General features: G+C 30.6%; 1 protein-coding gene across 4 annotated transcripts in view; it reads right to left on the bottom strand.

Moving 5' to 3' along the window:
- The window catches only part of LOC134699101 (cell adhesion molecule DSCAM-like), a 49,031-nt gene extending 21,602 nt beyond the window's left edge, over window positions 1-27,429 (bottom strand). For 2 of the 4 annotated variants that reach the window (XM_063560791.1, XM_063560793.1), the window contains exons 1-9: window positions 27,040-27,429; window positions 12,816-13,148; window positions 6,960-7,118; window positions 6,238-6,384; window positions 5,415-5,702; window positions 4,851-5,120; window positions 4,104-4,400; window positions 1,856-1,966; window positions 671-829 (exon numbers count right to left, since the gene is read on the bottom strand). In XM_063560791.1, the coding sequence (XP_063416861.1) occupies window positions 671-829; window positions 1,856-1,966; window positions 4,104-4,400; window positions 4,851-5,120; window positions 5,415-5,702; window positions 6,238-6,384; window positions 6,960-7,118; window positions 12,816-13,148; window positions 27,040-27,097 (1,822 nt within the window). In that variant the 5' untranslated portion in view covers window positions 27,098-27,429. The remainder of the gene's footprint in view (window positions 1-670; window positions 830-1,855; window positions 1,967-4,103; window positions 4,401-4,850; window positions 5,121-5,414; window positions 5,703-6,237; window positions 6,385-6,959; window positions 7,119-12,815; window positions 13,149-27,039) is intronic. The other 2 variants (XM_063560790.1, XM_063560792.1) reach the window with 1 other exon arrangement.
- Window positions 27,430-27,681: the final 252 nt, after the last annotated feature.

Genomic DNA, 27,681 nt, shown 5'->3' with positions numbered 1-27,681 from the left:
ACATTATTTTGCTATTTGATTTGTTGCTATCAGAACTGTGGATTCAATTATTTTGTGGGTGCCAATCGACGTTCATGAAGGAAAACTTCCGACTGTTCGTGGATATTTAATTTCGTGGTTTTGCCTTAAGTTTGCATACAAGCCAATAGTAACTATCAATTCGTTAAACATTAAATTTCGTGGTTCACCTGTACCAACGAAATCCATGAAAATTGGTATTCAACAAATACTATTGAATCCACAGTATATTCGGTTTCATTGCTTACGATGTCTGGATATATAAAATATGAGCAGCTATGTAAAATCATACACAAAGACGTAACAGGCTGGATAAGATTACCTATCTGAGTGCCTGTTTTCAAGACCGGCTTCTTTGATTTATGTTTCGTTTAGGTCGGTAGAGATGTTAAAATAAGACATTGATAATGATGTCGCTTTTCATCAGCATGTAGTACCAATTTTTTAAACTGTCACTGTGTTCATAGCAAATCAAAGACCATGTCTGATATAAAATTATTGCATTATGTAAATGCCATTGAACTTGAGAGCATTTAATACATCTGATGCTCATTCTTGCATAGATTTCACTTTAATGAAGCAGGAAAACAAAGTATACAATCAGAAATATAAAAAAAGGCTGTTAAAATGAATATACAGATGAGGAACTTACCGACTACATTGATATTAACAGATTGATTTGATCCTTGGCCATTAGAATTTTTTGCCGTACAAACATATTTTCCAGAATCTTGTCGTTTCTGAACTTTATCAATTGTAAGTGTCCCACCAACAATGTGTTGTAAATGGTTATGTGGTAAAGCCGTACCATCTAAAAGATGAAATCAATGATTAAATTATAACATTTTATGAAATAGTCTGTGAATATTGCCAATGTGTACAAGACTTAATATTTGAATACCGTGTCGGCTGATACATGTGTATCTTCAGATGCGTATACTGTCCACTAACTAAATCGCACTCATTTAAGAATAAGTTATATTCAAATTGTTTCCCGTTATATTGTTGTCAAATTTGTATTTGAATGTAACTGAATGTTAGAATACTACACAATTTTGATTTACGTAATGTTTTGTTTTTGTCTTATCCAGGGTGCCGTGATAATCCTTCAGACATGTCGCTGATTTTAAAATGTTGTTTGCTCATTTCATGCATTCCGTTGTATACAATTAATCTAAGATTAAGTTTTATGACCGACCCCCCTTTTCATCAATACCTGATTATATTATTGTTGTTCTGACCAAAACAAGACAAAATATATTATATACATTAATGTCCGTTTGTATTGATTAATTACATCAGTGTTGAAAGTATTGAAATTTCTTCCTGAAGAAGCAATACAATAATGTTAACGAATGCAACAAGGTTAAATAATACTTTATCTTGACACATGATTTATCTATGTGAAATGAATTTAACCCGAAAGGTGTGTTGAATACACACTGTTGTTTAAACACTTCATCTTTGGTTCTCCAAAAAGACATTTATCTTAAATGAAAATGGAAAAAATGTTTTTAAAATACTAATGTCGTTTAAAATAAATTAATCATTTAACAACATTACCATTTGTTAACCTTATATTCCCCTTTTTCGGTAACTGATTTTATGTATTCTATGACATCCGCAATATAATTTCTATATGTTATGTATATTGTTTTCGTATTTATTGCATTTCAAGATATACCCTTTTAAAGATGAAAAGCATAACTGTGAATATCATAACTGATGACACTTTAATTACAATAGATATAATGCAAGAGGAAAATTCAAGATAAGTCCATGTCATAGGATCAACTTACCAGTAACTTAACTCTTGCTTTGGTAAATACTAACATACCTTTAGACCATATTACAGAAGATACGGGATAACCAGCAACGTAACATGTGATACTCAATGGTTGATTAGCTGTGGCAGTAATGTTCTTCATCGGTCTAACCCAGGGAATGCCTGTAAAAAACACAATATGTTTCCTTATAATTAATTTCAGTTTCAGTTTAAATATTCATAGTCTATATATGTTGTACATATACACGATTTTTTTTCATCTTAACAAATAAATAGCCTACCTGTAATTAGTATTTTATACTTTGTTTTTTTGGTGTTCAATTACTAAACTAAACAGATACCATAAGAATATATTTGATAAAATCTAACAAAATATGACTAAAAGCATGGTAAGAATAAAACAATATTACTTTTCACAAAAAATAAAGGCAAATAAGTATATTCATAGAATTGTTGCTTCAGCTACACAAAATTGTAGTTGCCCTCTTTCACAGTTAGTGTTATACAATGTCTCTTTCTGTTCCATCACTTGTGAGTGTTAACATGATTCAAAATGATCTGTTTACATCTTCGAAAAAAAAACATTTACCATCCAAAGATACGCAATTGTTGCTGTATACTTAGTGAAAATGGATCATGAAGATAAATTACATACTGCAATGACTAGTATCGGATTTTATAAAAAAAAATAAGATGGAATTATCTTTCCATGCTATCAATTTCAATTAGGCTTATCTTTAATTTGAAATTACACTTGAAACCAAAGCAGCCATCTGAGAGAAATTATGACATTAATGATGTTCGTAATCAATTTTATCAATATAATTAGCTCGAGTTACTAGAATCGCTCAAGATCTGTTTGAACATTAATACAATAAATAGGAAAATAATTCGATAAAATAACAAGCAGATTAACTTATCAAGATGTATAATGGTAATGTTAAGTTTATTTTGAAAATAGAAGATTAGTCGCCACATTACAATATAAGATTATTTTAACAATTACATATTGAAGTTTATCTAATTACACATTTCCTTTTTAAACGTTTGTGTTAAAATCAATTTAATTTCATTTTAATGTTATCATTTTAAATGTTTCTTCCGACAGATTTATTACAGTTTCGCTAAAATTAATCACATCTAAACTCTCTAAAATGTAATTTAATTTCTATTTAATCAATATAAACCCTTCTCATCGTTGACTGAGTGTACTCTCGAGGGTTTTCTTCACTGGGTTAAGTCAATTTGATCTAAACACACACTTGATACTTTCGTAGTGATAAAAATGTCTCCTTTTAGTTTGCTCATTGTCAAATCAAAACAGCAGAGTCATCAAATAGTGTTAACTACTTCATTGGGTACAATGAGAGCTCTGAAAGCAATTCGGTAACGCACACAATTCCTTTTATTAACTGACAAATATAAATTATGTGAACACCACAGACAGCACATACTACAACTTTGGGTGCAATGCCTGGTCTAAAAACACTTCTACCGTTTTTAGTAACAAAAAGCAACTATAAATTTTCCGTAACATTGCAGTGATTTTTTATTCACATTTCTTCAAATAATACCCAGACTCTGACTGATTGTTTTATTAACGAGAGGAAGATGTGGTTTGATTTGTCTACTCGATTTTATGATTGTTAATCTAAAACTACTCAGTAAACGCAAATTTACAGGACACCGATGCAATGTTTAAGCACCGTATGCACATGTCAACAAATATTTTGTTAGAGGTGCTCGATATATAAATAATGTGAAAAATATTAATAAACAAGAGATATAACGCAATGTTATAAACAAAGTATGCCTTAACCAGCTAAAGTTTATCATTTCATTGCACAGATAACATTGGAATTCAACAGAATATTGCAACCTTATGGTTACTAGATATATTATGAATATCAAAGTATGATCATGTTAGCGGATAGGCATCTCTTTTGTGATGCCCTGTGGAACGAACTTGCATTCATCCACCAGTTCCTGTAGTGATACGACATTACAATATAGTATTGGTATATGTGTTTGATGTATCATACAAACTTATCATAGATATCAGGATAAGTATATTTCTTGAAAATAAAGAAATTATCGGTTGTGCTGGAAGCAAATATTGTAAATTAAGTCAATTTCAGACTTGTACTTAATGTTTGAATAGTTTTCCTGGTTGACTGTTATATAATCATATATATATGGTATAATACTTGTATGTTGATCATGGTATAGGAATAAGAATACCATTATAAGTGGGGAAAACAGATAGTTCTCTCTTAATTCAAATATCAGAAATACGAACCATAAACATTGAGTTTGCTCGAATGTGAAATCGTTCCCACTTCGTTAGACACTTTACAGGTGTACTCTCCACCATACTTGATATCAACACTGCTTATGTTCACATAGCTTATAACTTCACCAAGGCCGTTCATAAAACTCCCTTCCTTTAATTCGTTGTCACGTGGTAGGGATTGACCATCTAAAGTCCATGATACATTAGGGGTTGGATTCCCAGCTGCGTTACACTTAATCGAAGTTTTCTGTCCGATTTGAACATACTGATCAGCAAATAAGTCAACAAATGCTGGATGAGCAGCTACAAGAATAAAATAACTCGTTAAGAAGACTATAAAGCCCACTTTGATAGCTTCATTTTTTTTCACTTGACAAGTTTTTAAAGTATCAAAAGTTCATTATTCCAGTTGATTTACAATATAGAATTTCGTTTATATTGTTGTGGGATTAAACCTAGTTTTTTTTATATTTTTATATGTTAATTATGTGTAAACTCGGGGGATGCACTCACACACGAAATATATGGACTTTTAAGTCTGTTAGCGATCGGCGCATTGGTATGCCGTTTTAGTTTATACACTATTTCTGTGGATAGAATGCTAAAAATAACACTACAAGTTCGCCAACCTAATATGAAATGAAACGATGCACAGGTTTAACTCATTGTAAGAAATTGAAGTCTTTAAAGAACACGCTTTTATTACTCGTACATTAACATTACATGATGTAAATTTATTTGCATTGTACTCACCACCTAGTAACAGTTGAGCTGTTCCCTGAGCTCCATCTTTATCGTTTGTTATAACACATTGGTACATAGCCTGATCCATTCTATTGACGTCATTGATGGTTAAATAAGTGTCATCCTGTATAGTCATTCTATTTTCCTTGACAAATGGATGACCATTTTTAAACCATTTGATCGATTTGATTGGATAGCCTTCCACAGAACAGTTGAACATTGCAGGTTGTCCAGAGTCTACTATTTGATTCGGCGGATCAATCTTCACCGCCAGTGGTACTGTAAGTAAACACAACATCTTGTTTATATTGGTTCACATTTTTGTTCATAAATTGTCAGTACACACTGAAGACATTAAGCAACTAATTTATGATACAATAGACTTGCATTATTAAAAACACATATTAATTTGATATCGCAGGCTAAGTAAATACGATACATTTTGGAATATATCAAAGCTAATTAAAATAGTACTAAAATACAAATAAACATCTTTAAATTATTTTTAAACAACGTATTCCTTGAAAAATCGAATGTGATCATGCTAACTTTATATTACTAAGTAACTATTACATGTGACAACAAGCTGAGTCTTGACAATTACTGATCCATGTGTGTTGGAAATATTGCATGTATAATCGCCACTGTTTACTGTTTGTGCATTTTTGATGAAAAGATTTCCACCTCTCTGGCCATATACGACATTATTAATACTCAGATCTTTTCCCTGGAAACTCCATCTATAGGTAGGTAGTGGATTCCCACGACCAACACAGGCTAATTCTGCTGATGATCCATGTCCTACTGACACAACCTTAGAATAGTCATCAACTTCAGCTGCAGACCCACCAGCAGGTGGTTCTGAAATAAAGATATCCGATTTGTAATTATGTAGATATTTCCAACGATACCAAAAGCGATATCATTAATATCACAGTACAGTAAAATAAAATGAAGTCAAATACTATCATTAATACACATGACCGTATGATGACCATGTATGTTTTAAAATGGAAATATTTGTGCCAATCTAATTAGTTAATCATCTATTAATTCATATATCTATTATATAAGCCTTTTGAGGTAAAACCGTGCGTCTTTCCCTTATAATTCTCTGGAGGTCTCATTCTTATGAAATAAAGTAATGATCTATACTGGTAATTGAAAGTTGTTAAAATTCTAAACCGCTAATATGATATGGCAAACTATCAAATCTAGAATAAATATAAAAACTCATCAAAGGTAAAAATGGAGAAACGTTTAGATGTCAATGGGAAAAAAGGAATAATAGACTGTCAGAGTCTCGACTTGATGCAGTCGCATGTGCATATAAACTCATCATGAACATGTAAACTAACCATGAACATGTAAACTAACCATGAACATGTAAACTCACCATGAACATGTAAATATGCAAATGAGCTGACTTTTTCCTTTTTGGTAAGTATATTACGTGCTATACATCTGTATGTTGTGTATCTATCTTCATCTCTAACATCTCGGATTTGTAGCTTTCCATCAGGAAAAAAGCTGACTCGTTCACCTTAAATAAATCATAATCCTTTTCATGCTAACTCACTAAGTATTTAGAATTGCAACTCTTTAAATATCAATAAAGAACACTTATAAATCACTTCAATGGATACTTGTGAAAGTTGACTGAAACACTGAATTTTTTTTTAAAGTTTGCTGCGTTTATACTCTTGTATGGTTGATTATTACAACAGAACAAGTAAAGAACTTTTTTTTTAAGAAAAGTATTTATTTAAACAAAGTTATCATTAATGTACTACTATTGAATAAATGTTTTTCGGTCCTCTTAATCGCCGATATTTGTCCGTAGACGTGACCTTAACTATAATACCATTCGATAAAACTTCAACCACTGCACAGCGCCAGTGTGAGGGGGTAAACGTGATTAAAGAATGTAAAAAAACATAAACAGGAAGATAATTGTAAAAACTAATTCTTAAAGAAGAAAGTCAATGGTACCTCTTAGCGAAAACAAACTTAGCACAAAATTAATCGTGAAGTAATGATTGAGGATTATCCCCCCCCCCCCCCATTAATTTGCAAGCACTTATGTAAATTAATTAACTAAGACAATACGGTACATACCTGGTACAATTGGTTTGGTTCCTTGTGTCCAGCCGACTACTTTGATGTATTCTTTTACATAAGAAGGATTGATGACACATTTAAACGTTGCTGTGCTTCCCTTCATAGCCCAAACATCCGTCAATTGTAGATTGTATGTCTTGTAGTCATCGATTAGAACTAGAAAGTAGAATGTTATATATGAAGAAAATGTACATAAATACTGAACGCCGATGAAAATTCAAAACGGAAAGTCCCTTATCAAATGACAAAATAAAAAGCTCAAACATATCAAACGAATGGATAACAACTGTAAAAAGATAGATAGGTATTTATTAGTCTTGTATTATTTTAATTTTAGTTTTTTGTGTACAATTTGGAAATTAGTATGGCGTTCATTATCACTGAACTAGTATATATTTGTTTAGGGGCCAGCTGAAGGACGCCTCCGGGTGCGGGAATTTCTCGCTACATTGAAGACCTGATGGTGACCTTCTGCTGTTGTTTTTGTTTTTATTTGGTCGGGTTGTTGTCTCTTTGACACATTCCCCATTTCCATTCTCAATTTTATATAGTTTGAACTAGAAAAATCATGATCTCAATAATGTAGTGTCAATTTTGTTGTTTTAACAATAATCGTCTTCTGATACAGCAATTAAATTTGTTGTATAATAAATAATTTCTACAGTTTATGTAGAACCACTAATTTGGGCACGGACCGAAGAACATATTTTGAAGAAATATGCTCCATAGCTGTAATTTCGTCAAAAAATAATATATTTTGGTATCAAATAAAAGATGTGAATCCCTTTAGAATCCTTGTTTAAATGAAGTTAAAATATTAGGGAATATTTGTCCTGTTTCACATACCAGGTTTGCATGTGTTTGTACTAGTAAATTTCCGATTACACTAACAAGTGCGCTCTAATATGCAATTTGCGGTATGTTAAAAAAAATCGCAGTGTACTAGTTAGAATAAGGTATAGTTTTACATGAAATTTCTGAAACTTTATTTGAAATTAAGTCAAAATAACTATGAATTGTTAGATACGAAATCAAAAGCAAAATGTAAAATCACAAAAATACTGAACGCCGATGAAAATTCAAAACGGAAAGTCCCTTATCAAATGACAAAATAAAAAGCTCAAACATATCAAACGAATGGATAACAACTGTAAAAAGATAGATAGGTATTTATTAGTCTTGTATTATTTTAATTTTAGTTTTTTGTGTACAATTTGGAAATTAGTATGGCGTTCATTATCACTGAACTAGTATATATTTGTTTAGGGGCCAGCTGAAGGACGCCTCCGGGTGCGGGAATTTCTCGCTACATTGAAGACCTGATGGTGACCTTCTGCTGTTGTTTTTGTTTTTATTTGGTCGGGTTGTTGTCTCTTTGACACATTCCCCATTTCCATTCTCAATTTTATATAGTTTGAACTAGAAAAATCATGATCTCAATAATGTAGTGTCAATTTTGTTGTTTTAACAATAATCGTCTTCTGATACAGCAATTAAATTTGTTGTATAATAAATAATTTCTACAGTTTATGTAGAACCACTAATTTGGGCACGGACCGAAGAACATATTTTGAAGAAATATGCTCCATAGCTGTAATTTCGTCAAAAAATAATATATTTTGGTATCAAATAAAAGATGTGAATCCCTTTAGAATCCTTGTTTAAATGAAGTTAAAATATTAGGGAATATTTGTCCTGTTTCACATACCAGGTTTGCATGTGTTTGTACTAGTAAATTTCCGATTACACTAACAAGTGCGCTCTAATATGCAATTTGCGGTATGTTAAAAAAAATCGCAGTGTACTAGTTAGAATAAGGTATAGTTTTACATGAAATTTCTGAAACTTTATTTGAAATTAAGTCAAAATAACTATGAATTGTTAGATACGAAATCAAAAGCAAAATGTAAAATCACAAAAATACTGAACGCCGAGGAAAATTCAAAACGGAAAGTTCCTAAACAAATGGCAAACATTAAACGAATGGAAAACAACTGTCACATTCCTGACTTAGTACAGGCATTTTCAAATGTAGAAATGGTAGATTGAACCTGGTTTAATAGCTAAACCTCTCACTTGTATGACAAGGGCATCACATACTATTGTGTTTACAACGATCCGTGAACAAAACAGACATAATAAGTAAAACTATCCAAAAAGGGGTACAGCAGTCATCACTGTTTCACAATCTCAATAAGAACAAAACGATCAAATATTTAACTAAAGCTCAAATAGCAACTATCAAATTTAACAAATACATTCATTGCTCACTTATAAACTTATTTAAAATCATCCCATAAAGGATTCAAATATTTGAAGTCATGTGACTGAATGACAAGGTTCACATCAACGCTAAAGAAGAGTCGCGTGTTTGACGTCAGAATGTAAACGTCACACAAGAAGAAATATAAGTTTATGGAGAAGACTTCATAGTATGATTTACTTGTGTCTAATCCATTTTGCTTTAATTCAGCAAATAAAATATGTTTAAACTAAGAAATATAAAATAATTTTATTAAGTATTTTCAAAATTATAATTTTATATGGGGAATGGTGGTATACAGGGTTGAAAAATCAAAAGTTTTGATAGGACTTTTTTTCAGAAAAAGACCAACATTTAACAAGTTCTTTATAGTTTTTAAAAATCCACATATGGTTAATACCACTATTCGAGTAATACATTTCGCATTAACTCTAGTGTAGAGTCGAGTGTTTGACGTCAGACAGAAAGAGATATAATTTTGTTTTTGTTTAAAGTATTTTCAAAATTTTAATAGAATTATACCGTAATGGCATTAAAATAGTACAATGACATAATGGCGGGATCTTTAAAAGTACAGAGCTACGTCATATGTACCAAAGAAACAAAAAGTCACACGTACAAAACTTAACAGTAAACGTAATATTAATGATAGAACAAAGACAAATAAATATAGATTCTTACATTGATACCAGTGGATTATCGGATTTATCCAATCGAGATAGTTAAATTATCAATTTTAAAGTCCGAGCCGCCTAATCCACGAGTAACTATGTAAGAATCTGTTTCTCTAATGATTAAAAAGACATTTTCTTTTTTCGTTAACCGAAAATCCCCTTCGAGTGCCTTTCACATTGCACGAAGTTGTCAATTTCATTAACACCTGTTATCGTATTTTGATTCATTCAGTTAGCTAAAAAGGTCATGACCCTCAAAATCATCCAATGATCTTTTGAGATCACCAGCAACCACACGTTGATTAAATTTTTTTATACAATGGGTTCGGAAAGGGATAAATTTCCATAGAGTTAGAGAAAAGAACAATATAACACGTTATTAATGTGATAAACAACGTCAGTACGCAGACTCTATACATCAAAACCATCATGTATTTTTTTGGGTTTTTTTTTAGTTGATACGGAATATTTATGGTACCTTCCGTTGAACATTTTTAGAAAAAAGACGAGACGTTCTTTGATATACCCTGGTTCATCAAGTTTCTGAATTAACTCAAGATAAACTTTGAATCTTTATCGGTTTAAAATGTACTGTATGTCTTTAACCCAACTAGAAAAACTAGATATCAACACAGAAGAATGCAAACAAACATACTTTATATCTTCATGCTCTTATGATGATTTAATTTAATTTTATATATTCAAACCGTCAAAGAACAGAGGTACACGATAAAAAAAATCTTCAAGCTAAGTTTTAATTTTTTTATGATTAAACCGATTTTTTATACCATAACAGGAATTACCACAATACTCATTCTGAATTCCTTTGATTCTTTGTACCAGTCAACGCCGTGTGCAATTTACATAGTTTATCAAGATTTAATGGGTTTATTTCGTAACAGAAAATGAGACTGAATTATGAAAACAATAATGAATAAAATGAGTACTTAGCTAAGGTACTTAAATATTAGAATTACCTCCACTAACTAATAACTCATTTAATTAATGTTGCTACGACATCGATTGTGTGTTTTTTCAAAAACCAGTTTCCTGTGAGGGATTTATTAGAATTTTCTGTCAATGTCAAAATTGCATTGGAAATAAAATTATGTAAATATTCATACAATTATGATGAAATGAGAGGAAAATTGTGAACTTCAATATATTAATCGTAATTTGAAATACGAACTATCAATCAATACTTCAAACAAACTGAGCAATAAATTTTCAGTAGCGTTTTACTCCGAAAAAACCGGAAGCGAAAAACTCGCATTAAGTAATTCAAGTTCTAACAGTTTCCGTTATGACACGTGTCAGTTAAAATGATCATATGTCATTAATGTAAAACATACTTAATCCATTAAACCGTTCAAGATTAAAGAAACTAAGACAATGTATAACATTCACAGAAACACTATCAGCGAAACCACAACATGCAACTCGCAAATAGTGTTTAATAAAGTGTACAGATACAATTTCATGTTCAAGATTTTGCGATGGATCGTTGGACAGATTAAATATAAACATAATTGGAATTTGCATTTTACTTCTTTTCGTTTTTCTTACTGTTATCAGGAAACGTTTGAAAGATTAGGAACAACATAAGCAAGTGTAACTGGCTTGAGAAAACATTACTAATAAAAAGCAAAATGGTGTTTAATAGAAAAATCCATTACATACAGGAAATAGAGTAGAATAACAATTAGAAATAACATGCATGCAATCACACAAATCTTAATGTAATAAATGTTATTGCTCTTTTGCATTAAAAAATCTCTTTAATATGGAATGAAAAGGGTGAAAATCGTTGTAGGCTATTACGATCAACATCATTTTTGGTATATCATAATGAGTTCAAACGTTTAAATTTTATGCTCTGCTAACGAAAGGAAATAAAGTTAAATTGTATTTTATATGAGGTCAAATAAAAATCATCTGCACCATATTAGTTAAAATTGAACTAAATAAACAATGCCAAATTGATAAAATTCTACCGAATCTAGATAATTTACATTTTTCACAGGGTGAGCTGAGCTGAGCAGTAGGACTTCCCACTCCAACTCCTTTTAAAGATTTATTGTTTGGTAAGGTTACATGCATTTACCATGTATTACGTAAAGTCAATCTCCGGTTTATTTTTTCGTTCTCATTTCAGACTTTTATTGTTTTGTTAGTGCCATATTAAAAAAAAAAAAAATTTTGCTTCCATGTATCAAGGAAAAACTTTTAACAGATGTTTGATTTTATACTATAAAATGTACTTAATAAATCTTGTTATTCAATGTGCTTTCGAATCGACCGAATTCATTTTCAATTTAAAAAACAACAGGTTTTTTTTATAAAGATTTTTTTTTTAGATAATGCAAAATTAGATATTTCTGTCACGATTAATTATATCCATAACATCTTTTTCTTCACTGGAGGCTATAAATATGTCAAATTGATGTTGCTTTTAAATTCAAAATAAAATAAGCATATTTTTTAGTGTAAATCAATACTAGCATATTCATTTTCAACAATACGTTGAATGTAATCATCTAATAGCAATAGCATTGTTGTCTGTTATCAAGAAAAGGGTAACCGTCACAAAAGTAGACCAGCATGGTGTGTGTGGGCAAATTTGCAAGACATATCAAAGGTCCGATTAATCTATTAAGCTTCAAACGTAGGTAACACAAATACTGAAATCGAAGGAAAACTCAAAACGGAAAGTCCGTTAACAGATGGCAAAAAAACACATTAATCGAATGGAAAACAGCTGACATACTCATGAGTTTCTACATGCCCTTTTTTATGATAAAAATGTATGCATATATGTATTTTCTATACCGATGTCAACAGGGTAAACAGAATGCATTAACTATATTTGAAATGAAAGGTAGTCAGGAATAGAAATGTTTTCTTTTCTTTACTTACCTGATTTAACTTGCATAGGTCTACTTATAACGGAACCAGCAACGTTCGTGGCCAGACATCGGTAAGTTTGTGTATGAACGTTGTCCTGAAAGCTTGCATCATCAAAAGAATAGAACTGCAGGGTGTTATTAGAGAGAACTTTGAGTAATCCAGGAACATCATCCACAGCAGACCCATCGTCCTTTATCCAATCTAATGCAGGTGCAGGTTTTCCATACGCCGTACAGGGAACCAGAGCACCATGGGTATTTGCAAAAACTAGAGAGCTAGGAGGTTCTGAGAGGAATATTGGTCCTTGTAACCTGTTTTCTGGTGATTGTGTCGTAGCCCATCCTGTAGAAAGACGATAAATATAAATATCATTACTTTGTTAGTTTGTCACTACCATACTTGTCTTCATTAATAGTATTCAAAATATATATAATTATTCTATTTGAAATGAAACCATAATGTTGGTATTGATAGAATGTATTTCTAATATTCAAATAAGAGTATAATTTGCCCTTGGTTAAATGCTTAAAAATTCTTAATGTATGAGATAAATTATAACCCACTTCTGTTTTCTATTGAGGGTTTTGTTTCGTCATTGACTTAGAGTTTTGATTGTCCCCATGATATCTTCCTCTCCCCCTTTTTAATCTACACCGAGTAATCAGTGAGCTGGTTAAAAATAAAAGCTCACTTTAGTATTTATATCTACAACTATTAAAGGCTTGACCACTGCAATAATCTCTGATAATTGGTTCATTTACTGCATCAAACTACATGTCAAGACGAATTAATCGGTCTCCATTATTTATAATTACAAAAGTAAATTTGTGTAATGAAGTCGGTCCTTTGGCAACAGATGTCCGTTAAACTAATCACAGAAACCTATAACTATTATTGTGCAACTAATAAGTGTAATGATTCAATCTGTGTGACTAATAGATTAATATATAATAAACTCCGCAATTTACAAAAAAATAGTTCTATTATAGAATAACTGGGAAATTCCATATTTTATGATGACATTCTTAATATCACTAACATAAAATATTTTGCACAAAAATAAATTTTCGCGAGCAAGCTTCCTCACAATCATATCTAGTCTTTCTCTTTTTATTACAAATTAATAAAAAGAATAATACACATACACACATAAAACGGTAACACATAAAGGCAACAGTAGTATACCGCTGTTCAAAACACGAAAGAAGAAACGATCCGAAACAGTTAAATCATTAGTTGGAGAAATCGATTTATACCTTTTGAAAAGAGTTGTTTTTTGATTAATTAATTTAAACTTATATGACTAACAAGAACCAATCCCAAAATTATAGAGATGTGATATAATTGCAATTGAAAAAAATATCTCCTAGAGATCAAATGACAAAGATGTCAGCAACTATAGCTCACTGTATGAACTTCAACAATGAGCCTGACCCATTTCGGATGGCAAGATATAAAAGGCCCCGACATTACACAATGTAAAACAATTCAAACGAAAAACCAAGAACCTTATTTATGTACAAGACAATAACTAAAATAAAAATGACAGTAGGCGAACGTAGACAATCAATGAATTACAGCCTCCCAACTTGGGACTGGCATAAACAGAATGTCCCGGGAGTTACGATGTGTTCGTGCGTTCAACTCTTTCAGTATTCCCTTAATTGGTAATTGGGACAGTGGTGTAACAGCACATTGCACGACCAATTCATTATCTACACAAAAGAAAAATCTTTTGATAATTGAATAGTTCAAACAGTGCTATAATAGCTAGTTCAAACAAACGAACTGTACATATGTTTCAAAGTGGTAATGCCTTGAATCTATATCTGATATCTGATATAGTTTGTCATAACATTTTATAGCAATATATATTTCTCATGTGCAACAGATGTGAAAACTATATGTACTTCATCCCAATCACGATAACAGTTTAGTCGATGCATTTTATTTTTTGCCCGAGGAAACGTTTTTATTCTGGATTTATGATTTATAATTATGGCCCTGTGAAATCAATATCGATCTGAAAAGGGATGTGTAGGTGATATATTTTCCTTATTGTGGACAATCTTATTACTTTTCTGATTTATATTTTACTTATAAGGGGGCATTTATAATGAATAATATACACTCAACATGCATAGGTAAATTTCCCTGCTTGCATCATAAAACATAAAAGTCATATCTTGTTTAAGACTTTCTTTAAGTTTTCTTTCGGCCATTTTGATTTTCATATTTTATAATGCTTCTATTTGTAATCCCAATAATCTTTGATTTACATGTATGATTGTATTAATTATTTAAGGTTACAACCAGAGTTTTGACCATATGGATAACAAAAATCAGGTATTGACTTGACCTTATACACTTTGATGAATATATCCATAAAACATATTTGTAAAGCCACTGATTCAAGATCAATTGACATATCTGGACACATTAGTAATTTCTACTTAAACAGACATATTGACCCTCCTTTTTGTAATCGTAGCTATGTAAATATTTGCCCACCAGTACCAGGTTAACATGAGAGCTTTATATTCTAGAGGTTTTTTTAATGTTAGTCGTGCTTTCAGTATTTCATGTCACCTTTTTTGTCATCATTTTCAATGAATTTTCATCAACTCAAAATTATCTTGATAGTTTGAAGTTTAATAGTTTTGAAAGAGTAAATTCACAAAAATACTGAACTCAGAGGAAAATCAATTAGGAAAGTCCATAATCACATGGCAAAATCAAATAACAAAACGCATCAAAAACGAAAGGAAATTATCAAATTAAAAACAGTCTAACAATTTTGTGTGTTTATTTTTGTATTTTGTATTCACAACGGTCGACACACTTTTTCGAGTCTACTCTACCTTGCAACGTTAAGTTTTATTCTTAATATAGTGGTTCAAGTTTTGTCGACGAACTCATTAAAATACTTCCTATTCGATTATACACTCAGCGACAAGATATCTTAAAGTAAGTAGACCATCAATCAATCACCACTCCATCAAGATAATCTTCTCACTGTGGTAGGCACTTTAATCCTATTAATTTCTACCTAATTTGTCAAATATCAATAACACGTCTATAAAAAGTTTAATTTAAACCATTCAACACTTTGAACTTTAAATTCCAAAGTAAAAAGTTAAAACGTAGCTGTTTAAACTATATCCCTTCCCCTACATCATACCTTTATGTACAGTCAGCAGTATTGCATTTGTTTCAATTCACTTGTAATACGATTATGCTCATGGCACGATAAAACATAGACTTCATTATCACAAGAGTTCTCTCAACGTTTGTTTGACTTTTTATGATTGTTTGATACAGTATCGATAGACCTGGCGCTACTGTCATATTAGTAGAAGGTTTTGCTAGCTGTTATTCAATAGGTTTTCCAAATTCTCATTTTAGGGGAAAGTGCCTGTGTCCAAATCATGACTGATGCATTTCTTCGTAAACGTATTCATTGGATAGAATTGAGAATGGAAGTGGGGAATATGTCAAAGAGACAACAACCCGACCAAATAAAAAACAACAGCAGAAGGTCACCAACAGGTCTTCAATTGAAGATCGATTGACAGGACTTTATATAAATATAACCAGAAAGACTGGATATTGTATTTATGTGTATATACCGTACATTTAGAAAAGAACGCATATGAGTTCTCGGACACTGGATATTACAACATTTTTTAACTTTCCATAAAACATTTATTAGAGTCCAATTTTTCTTAAATTGTCAGTTTAGTTTAGAAAATATAAAGTAACTAAGATTTCAACTCCCTCAAGCAAAGTTAACCTTAGATTGATTTGGCTATTATAAGATTATTTTAGGTAATTATTAAGGCTCTTCAACAATTATGTTCCTACATATCTAGGCTCTTATGTGTGCGGTCATGATTGAAATAAAACCAGAAAAGCGCATAGAGGTAAAAAGAAATTAGAAAGTGCTTTTTTTTAAATTTTTATCACATTTTCTAGCATATTTCAAACAACGTGTAATTATCGTCACCTTGACATTAATAATCCCCACCCTCATCTTTCTCATTTACAGTGCAAAGCAGCTCAGGAATACAGAGACATATAAATGTGACTTTCAACGGATGCCAATAATGATATAGTTGTCTACAAGGAAGTTAATCTCGTGAGACCTTACAAAGTTTCCGTTAAACGGAAATTAAGGTAGAATATGTAATCAACACATCTTATAACATTAGAAATAGGAATGGAAACATCTTCTTAAGCATTATTTGTAGTTTTTAAATGAAAAATGAGAATTGAAATATATAAGTTCTCACTTTTATTTTTGTGTTGAATTAAAGGCGACAAAAATTTAGATTTTTCAATTTATATTAGACAATGTCGGAACATATTCAATTTCTTCTATTCACAACAACAAAAAGAAAAGACAAAAACGTTATTTATGATACATGTAAGTGCGATATATTCAGGACTTTCTCATTTAGATTGTTTCATATCATTACATGCTGGGGTTCCTTTAACGAACTATACATAGTATGAATTTTGCTCTTTATTTGAAGTTGTACGGTTTATTTTATCTGTTTACATCTATGTCATGTTTGTGTCTTTGATGATAATGGTCTCACCAGCAAGCATATCGCAATTCTTTATTCTCATATTATGAATAAATTTATTTTTTTTAAATTTATTTAAAGCGAGTCTTCACTTTTTAAAAAAAGTAGCAGTTTTTTTTCTCTTCCCGACTGATAGTTATCATCAATGAATTACAAAGAGTTATGCAACTAGAGTTGCCAAAAAAGACCAAAATCTGCATTGTTGTATTTAACTCTGAAAATAAGTGTCAGTATGCGTCCATGACTTACCAAAGTTAGAACTAAACGTAATATCAATTTACCTTAAACAATATTCTTGGGTAATTCTAACAAGTTCAAAACTGATCATATCGTTTTTTCATTCAATTCATAATCTGCCTCATTCACAATAGAGAAGTTGTTTAATTATAAGAAAGATTGCAATCACTTATATCGATAAATAGTGTCCTAGATAGAATATTGACATCAATACTCTATGGGTGATGACATTTATCAATATGTATGCAACAATCTTTTTATTGTTTAGCGAATCTTAATATAAAAACAAATAATCGCTTCTAATGCCAGCAATGTTGCACAATGTTGTTTTTAGCGGACACAGCTGCATTATTACTGTTGATTTAGTTGCATACCGAACACTTTACAAAAAATACGTAATCATTTCTACATAATTGTAATGGTAAAAAATGTGATATGAATTTTATAATGTCTTAAAAGATAAAAATGGTAATACCATATGGTTATGTATGCCATAATTTTAATAGATCGAGTGGTCAATATAGTTGCTAGGCAGGTAATAATCTTATTAACAGATTACTGTCCATTCTGATTTATCATTGGCACTTAATTATTGATTGTTTACAGTCAAGATAAAAATTATCTATAACATTATTCAATGATTCAATCAAAACCCAATGGTTTGAATAATTGGTGGTATTCATATCTTTAATAATGGCTGAACCAACATTCAAGGCACACAGTTTAGAACCTTTAGATGAAAACAAAAGATGGACGAAAGATACCAGAGGGACATTCAAACTCATAGATAAAAAACAAAATGACAACGCCCTGGACTGAAAATGAAAACGACAAACATACACAACATAGAAAAATAAACACGAACCCCACACAAAAACTGGGGGTTATCTCAGGTGTTCCGTAAGGGTAAACAGATCATGCTTCACATGTCGCATCCGTCGTAGATTGTACATGAATGAAATATAATAGAATAAAAAGGAGCATAGTGGTATTTAATCAGTACTTAGGCATTGGTATATGGAGTAAATTGATTAATATGGAAGCAAAACAACTAAAGTGAGCTTAGCTCAGTGTTTGTAAACTGCAACCTCATTGTGCAAGTAAACTGTAATCTTGGTGTATACATATCAAACATATCAAACGAATATATAGTAAACAGTGTTTCAAATCTATGTTTGTTCTGAACAAACAATACACACAATAGAAAATTTCAAATCTAAATCCACGAGCCTAATGCACAAACGAATCTTTGTCATAAGTCTACATAGCAAGTACAAAGATGCATCCGGTATCCAGGTGGCAATTCCTTCTCCCATATTCAAAAATACTTCCGGCAGTAACTATCATAATATCTTCAGCAGTGTACAGCCAATAATCAAATATGTGTTTAGAAATTAAACATGTGGTAAAATCTTTTCATAAGATGAATTAATATTGATCACAACCTACTTAGCCAAGTCGATTGCGATCGATTTCTGATAGGGTTTTTTCCTCACTAGAGGGTTTCGTGAGTGCACTTCTGTAAGTGTTGATTCTAGAATCCACCTAAACCCAATCGGCAATAGTGCGATGGAATAAATTGCTTCTTTAATACTAAAATCAACAATAAAACGTGTTTATGGTATAAATTAATCATTGTTATAACTCGACGATTGGCACAATTATTGACTGGTTCGTCTTAACCTAAGGCTGAATGTATATAGTCACAGATATAACTTTTTTTCAACCACCTTATTGATTTGTGTTCACTACCTATGAACTGAAAGACTGGACATCTTTCATTAATACCGTCTTTTGTTTTATTGATATACCTGAATAAATGGGATTTATACTTCGCATATCAGTAACTAAACAGTAATATTCCGTCACAGAGTTTGACTGATTTTCACTCTGCACGACTGGTTTTCATGTAATAAATTTAAATTGGTACAGTCGGGTAGTAGGAATCAAACATTAAATCAACTATTTAAAAGCTAGAGTTGCCCACTGGACAATGCAATCTAAGATCAAGAAGAATAAAATGATAAACTGAAAGTATGTGATTTAGCGATCATGATAACCCTCCGTTGTAGGAAATACACCCACTTTTAAACGGTAAATATCGCAATAAAAATGCAAATTAAATGTGTTATGTATATAATGTTTATTAACAATGTGTTAAAATCTGTAAAAAAAAAATATGTCATCAATGGTACGTTCTTTGGGTATGTTAAAAATCAAAGTTTGTGAGAAAAAGTAAAGCGTCTTCAAATGTTTGTGACTTTAGGCTTATGACAATTCACATTTTGTTGCCATTACAGGTTTTGTAATAATGATATATTTTTTAGAACTTAATTGGGTTCTTTTGACAATTTCATCAAAGTAATTGTTCATAACTTAAGAAAAAGGCTATCATTTTTATGAGATTTTTTAAAAGGTTTATTTAATGCTATATTAAACATTCTCAGGGGTGAAATTTGAAATATAAATATGAAAAGGAAAGTTTATTTGTAGATGAGCGATCAAACTGATTACGATTTTTTATGATTGAGTTTTTTTTCTACTTATTACTATGCTTTGATCATTTTGGGGATAAAAGATTCATGTGTGGTTTTGCTTTTTGTTTGAAAATTGATTTTGTAGGTAAGGTTGTCAACTAATAACAAATGTATATGTACACTGTAAATAATTGTAATTCGTTTTGTTAATTTCCTACCGTGCTTTGATCCTGCAAATCAGTGCATCATTATAGATTTATAAATGTATAAAGGCTTGATGTGCAGTATAATTCTTTGTAACCACGTACTTTTATGACAAAAATACAAATTCTTAATGATTTCTATTTGCCCTAAATATTTGATTTCTATTTTATGGTAAATGGATTTTTAATGAGTCAAACATTTGATTTAAGTTTTCTTTAATTTAATTTTGTAGTTGAATATAATTGCATTATAAAAATTGAGACAACTTTGATGATTTGCACGTATGTACAGTTGCATTTAATGACAGACTCAGCAATCATGTGATTCGTTTTGCTTATATCGTATTGTTTTAATGTGCATGGTTATTGATTGCCTGAGCATTGCTTTGATCCAGTCCTATGTTGTATTGATGTATTAGATACACTTCTTCCGGAATGTCGAGCTTCGAATAATGTCATTTTCTGAATTCAACCAGGTTTAATCTATCGAATTCTACAGAAGAAAATGTCTTTACCAATTCAGAAATATGACAGTTGTTCTCCATTTGTTTGATGTGCTCGAGGTTTTAATTTGCCATTTGATTAGGGACTTTGTGTTTCAAATTTTTCTCGTAGTTTGGTATTTTTGTTATTTGGTATATTCCCTATACCTGCATAGGTAAACTACTGTCGACATGGGTTAGTCATTTTGATAAAGTTGAAATCGATAACAGTGTGGTGTTAATATATTTAATCATATATATAATAATAGTTATTAAAAGTAATAAAGATGTCTCTTTATATACGGGTTTGATACAAATTTTGCTATATTGAGTATTAAATATACAAAAATAGTCCATATCATCATTTTCAAAATTCCCAAAATTTATGTCTTTGAGACTTTTAAGTTTTAATCAGTAAACAAATGTTAACGATAAATAAAGGTTTTAGTATTATGATTGTGTCTCGATAACTGTGAATTGAACAAATTTACCACTTAAATCAATCTAACTTGATAATCATGGTGAATATTGTTATTAAGAATTATGTGTAATGCCTCAGTTCTAATGTTTCATTAACAACCATAGCTTGTCATCAAAACGACAATATTCAGCCGCACCATGGTTTGACAATAAACTTTTACTTAAACAAAAACAACTTATAAACTACTCGTTTCCTGTTCAGACATCTCAAATATCGAGTATGTTTTAAACTTTTTCTTATCGAAATTGACCCTTTGCTTATGCATGTTGTAAAAGTGGTGCGAATGATAATAATGTTAATCATCTTATTTACCACTCTTCCCCGAGTCCATGTGCAAGATCGATTTACAAAAAAGCATTCCACAAAGTATGTTTATTTTACAAGAAAGAATTCAGGATTTGATATTTGATCATACCATACCATAACGAGTAGAACACATATTAAATAAATTTCTGTTTGTTTGCATTTTACATCTAATTAATTGTATCTATGTTTATATTGCACTTTTGTTTTCTGATCTTCTGTCTTGAAAATGTCCTCTATAGAGAGAAAAAAGGACTAAATTTGATGAAAATATATTTTATTTAGAACCTTTTTTTAAGAAGTAATTTGTAGTTAATAAATCGTCACAAAGAAGAAACGAAATTATAGTTTGTCCATATAATCCTATCTTAGCTAGAGGTATGACTGTACTGAGGGCCCGATGTCGTCAGGAAAGGTAAATTAAAAGAGGTCATACTGAGATGATGATCTATCAACTTAAATAGAATATGGTCTTTTGGAGAATAGTAAATGTACCATAAATGCAATTACATTTAACGTCGACAAAATATTTTTTTTATTTCCAACATCTTAAGTAACATTTAACAAGGAAAGGTATGAATAATAACGAGGTTAATTGAATAACATATGAAAAATCTGTCCGAAAAGTTTGATATACCTTTTTTTTATCAATTTTTTAATGCAAAATATACAAACAGGTACCAGATTTCGCCTACCAATACATCAACATACTTTAAGCCAGTTTTGGACTACTTTCAAGCTGTTCAGAAATATGATAGACGGTCATAGTAATTGATGCGTATCGGAGTTATTTTTATTAATGAAGTAATTCTAAAACATATTTGATAATAAAACTTTACATAGGCCAATACATAAGCATCCCAATGCACGTCACTGATGCAAGTATTTTGTTCAAGGGTAAAAACTCCAATATATTATAGTAATCTGTTAAAGAAAATGCCGGTTCCATTTTAGGAATATGACAACTGTTATCCATTTGTCTGATGTGTTTGAGCTTTTCATTTTGTTTAGGGACTTTCCGTTTTGAATTTTACTCGGTGTTTAGAATTTTTGTGATTTTACATTTTAGGATTTGTAGACTTTGAAAGCATTTTCATGCCTTTTCCTATAGTGGCATTAATCATTTGAGTATAATTGATTAGCACTGATTTTGCTATTCATTTCTAATTTGAATGATTGACATTTTATATCAAGTCTTAACAAATGTAGACTACTGACAATGACATGGCCAAAAACACCAATCAAGATACAAATAGTAAACAAAACACATGTTTTGAAATCAAGACTCGATATTGCATTGCAACTGTTTTAATAAGTCTTGTAGAGACAAACAGTGAACCTGGAGTTCTAAAAGAGGGACGAAAGATACCAAAGAGACAGTCAAATTCATAAATCTAAATTAACTGACAACGCCATGGCTAAAAATGAAAAAGACAAACAGACAAACAATAGTACACACGACACAACATAGAAAACTATAGAATAAACAACACGAACCCACCAAAAACTAGGGGTTATAAGTATTATAACATCGATGATTTTATACTAACTGGTTCAAAAACATACAAACGCTATTGTCTCTTACCCTAGGCCTTTATTATACATAGATTTTTTTTTATCATGCACAGTTTGTCCTCTCTCCTCCTTGTTTTAGTTCAATATAAATTACTTTCATTCTGGCAAAAATAAACAAGGATGGTGATTTATTCCGCTAAAAGAACAATGCGTTAACAAATGAATAAAGGCAGCAGTAGTATACCCTGTTCAAAAGTCATCAATCGATTGAGACACACGGATCTGGAAAACAGACCACCACTCAAGAGTCACGTCAACTATAAGAGGTAAACAACGAACAATAGAGACAATGAATTGCATTTAAAACAAAAATAAAGATATTTCATCCGAGAAAAAGGGATGAATAAATAGTTGTTTGATACATGTCCTTTATATGTTAAATTGTATTCAATACCTTGCTTGATATTATAATATGTAAAAAAAAAAAAGGACGATAAAAAAAATACATTCTTGTATGCATAAAAGAGGGACGAAAGATACCAAAGGAAGAGTCAAACTCATACATCTAAAACAAACTGACAACGCCATGGCTAAAAATGAAAAAGACAAATAGACAAACAATAGTACAAATGACACAAGACAGAACATTAAAGAATAAACAACACGGATCCAAACTATTTAATGATGTTAAACTTAATTGATTTTCAGTTGATTACTTTTGTAATTATTTTTAAGAAAAAAATAAGACAAATTCCTTAGTCAAATTTGATCTCAGGAACAGTAGAATGTTTACTAAGGTTCCCATTCATTTAATTCCCCATCAATGGATTCCAAACTTTAAGCTATATGCGTTCCTGATGAAATAAATCCAGAATTACGAATCAAACACAACAATTTGGAATATTTCCCATCGAATATCTTTTGAATTTCTAAGTCATGTAAATTACATGCATCGGATTTAATATGCTGTACTTGTAAATATTCATTCATCTTACAACCCTTTTTGTCACAAAGTCAAAATTATGTCATACATGTTTTGACGAAAAGGCAAAAACTTTCTATCATTGTTATTGAAATATTTTCCATTCCTTTGAAAGTAATGCAAAAAAATATATATATAAGACAGGTACAATATATTTTAAACATTCTAAGGCTATCGATTTGTTAAATTACAGTTCCATTGTATCGCCAACAATGGTTATTTCAAAGAGGTCGACTTTCTCCCGTCATGAGGACGGTTAAAATGTAGTTGAAAATTGAATGTATTCTTTGCTACGAGTGATATTGCCAGCAGGAGATTTTTATTAAAAAATAAGCCCACGTATTAAAGGTTATTTAAATTATCTGTTTGCTTAACATTTGAATAACTTAAAAACTGAATAGAAAGATAAATTTTCGATTTACAAGTTTTATGTCAGTTGATGAGATATTCATGCAAGTTTAACCTACTCATACCATTATTCTATACATCGAAGAAACAGTATCCGAACAACTAATTTTGATTTTCAGATGCTTTTTAAGTTTTAATTAGAAACATACAGCACATTTTATAAATAAAAATGAAATATGATTATCCAACCTTGAAGACAAATTTACGTTCTATTGTATAAATTACGGTGAACTGTAAATGCTATATTTATGAGTGTGCAGTTTGATTCTGTATTTATATGTGCTTAAATAAAATTTACAGAATAATTAGGCGGTTTAAATTCAATTCGAGTTATCACGGACAGAGTGGTTGGCGGTCCGAGTTATCGTGTGTTCTTGTTAAGATTAAAATCCCAAAGTGCGATAAAAATCTTAAAATATGTGTTTTCCAAAAGCATTTTGATTTACAACTTGGGTATGAAGAAGCGTTTTGTTCTAAATTTGTGTCAATGAAACGCTTCAGATCGTATATTTATTTTTATTTCCGACCGTCTGTCCGTTTAATGAAAATTGGCGTTTATTTTTTCTTCTTTTTTTGGGGGGGGGGAGGGGGGGGGCTGGGGCTTAAGATTGGATTCATAAATCAGAGATGCTATATACTGTGTGATGCAATTCCGCATCCATTACACACTAACTTTCTGTTTTCTTATCAAATATTTAATGCAAGGGTATAATTGGTGAGTAAAAGCTCATAGTTCAACTTGAACGTGTTTGAAAAGCTGTATATTTTATTATGCAGCTTTTGTTTATTTGTTCACAAACTCTCCTTTATCTTGATATTTAATTAGTATCTTAACAACTCAACGTTTGTGAAGTTCTAAAATATTTTGTTTGCTGGAGAATATGGTCGGCAATACTAGCATTTTACTGGTCTCAATCCAAATGAACGTATAACCTTAATTGAGCAGTAATTGTCATAATCTTATGTTCTAGGTCCAGTATATTGAATGTCCAAGAGCACCAAACAATGTTAAACAGTCCAACGAGAACATTATGTACAAACATCAAACTGACAAAGTATGATATTCAGTGACAAACGATTACTTCTGAATTACATGCTAGGAAATTTGGCGGGGTTAGAATCATTTTGATTTTGATGATTTCTAAACGATTTGTATACTTGGTTTCTCAAACGTATCGGATGAAAGAAAATCCAAAAATGATTTGTCATGCGCATTAAAATCTGTTTCATTAATCTATTTACCTATAACATATGTCATTCTTTGCGCTAAAAATGTCAATTCATTAAAATATGCAGTATTACATTACGGATAAGATTTCATATTATAATTTTACTATAGCTGTGAATCTTGGTTTCAATATAGAATAGTTTGTGAATCAGATAGTTCAGTTAAGTAAATTGATCCTTGATTTCTTTGTGTGTATAATTCATATGGTAAATAATCAATTGTAAGTTAGAGGATAGAATTTTTATTTTTATTAATTTATTGCTTTTTAATGTTAATGCTTTTTCACGTGTTTTAACAAAATTTCATTAATTCAATCATATCATTGATATCTAAATACTTTTTATACCTCAACCACTTTGCATTTATGTTTTATTTTTCTTATAAATCAAAAGTAAAAATAGGTTTTGCTTTGATGCCTACGTTCCCAAATCCAAGCATTAGTTAAAAATGGGTGTTACAAATGTGATTAAAAACAGAACAAAGCGCAAATTCCTTTAATATCTTTTAATTTTTCAAATTATAAACTAATTCTAAAAACAAATTCGATAACTGACAACTGAATATTAAACAAACTTGTATGTGTATGACAAAAACAGTATTACAAAAATGCTGAACTCCGATGCAAATTTTAAACATAGGGAATCCATACTAATAGAAAAAATCATACAATATCAATAAACAGAACAATTAATAAACAACTACTATACAGTTTGAAGAAGATTTTGGTGCAATTTTAGTTTTCAAATGTAAAGAGCAGTAACATTAGGTGCATTTTGTCTTATCTGAATCAATCTTGCATGTTTGCCTTTTCAGAAATAACTTTTAAAATTATAAGATATAATAGTTCATTCAAGATATTGTATGAATCAGTTTCCATTTGACTTCCTCTCGTACAATAAGGAATGTAGTTAATAGGTATGAAAATTACAGCCTATTACAAAATGTATTCGTGATTTTGAATCTGATCCTATGATTATAACAAAAAATAAGTGCAGGTTAAAACACAATTACAGGTGTTAATTTTGTCTGAACAGGTAAAACATTCAAAAAGTCCTCAAAAAGTGTTCAAGTATCAATAAGGACAAATTTATTACTATTCGTGTTACAGAATAAAATCAGAGGTAATTCTAGAAATATACTAGAAAAAAACAATCTTACTCTCAAATAAGTTGTTGTTCTGTGTAATGAGCCAGTAGCAGTTATGTAAAACAAGTTGTTTATTTACATATGATAATTTATAAATAAAAGCTTTAATTATACATGCACATTACTAGAGCATAATAAAAGAATTCTTGAATAATTGATTTCATTGTAAAAGAAAAACCTACCTGTTATCAAGGGACTTCCGGAAATTGTCAGGAATAGAAATGTCCGAAGAAGTGACATATTCAGGTGTAAATGTCCACCTGCAGTCTGTCTGTCACCCTGGCATGATTATATTGCACTATTACATAGTTAAAATCCATTAAAAATTATACTTTAAGGTATTTCCTTCCAGTATACACCATTCCCATGAAAAATTATTTACCTATGCAAAGGTAAACGAATTATTGTTAATCCATATACCGTACGTTTTCACAAGTCAGATGAAAATAATGTTTCATTGAATATTGCCATTCAAATATACCTTGTATATTAAATTTCAAATTCTTCTGTCGAAACCTGTCGTCTGCTCTTGTCAAATGAAACGGCCAGGTGACGCAGATTTGATCCATCAGATGATAATATTCCTGTACCACGTGCACGTATAATCAATATGTCAGTTTGATAGATATTGAATGCAAGTCCAGCCTCCAAATACGGTTATAAATTAATGAGCTTGTTTTATTTAATTATTTCAATAAAATTTACTATTCTAATGGGAAATTAGCTATAGCTCTTCTTCGTTATAGTTAAATAATATAATTTGAGTACCCCATGCACGTGACTCGCATAATACAAAACATTTTGAAAAAATAAAGTAGTTGTTA

The sequence above is a fragment of the Mytilus trossulus genome, unplaced genomic scaffold, assembly GCF_036588685.1.
Source record: "Mytilus trossulus isolate FHL-02 unplaced genomic scaffold, PNRI_Mtr1.1.1.hap1 h1tg000024l__unscaffolded, whole genome shotgun sequence".
NCBI classification, from domain to species: domain Eukaryota; kingdom Metazoa; phylum Mollusca; class Bivalvia; order Mytilida; family Mytilidae; genus Mytilus; species Mytilus trossulus.
This window is presented reverse-complemented; position numbering and strand designations above follow the sequence as displayed.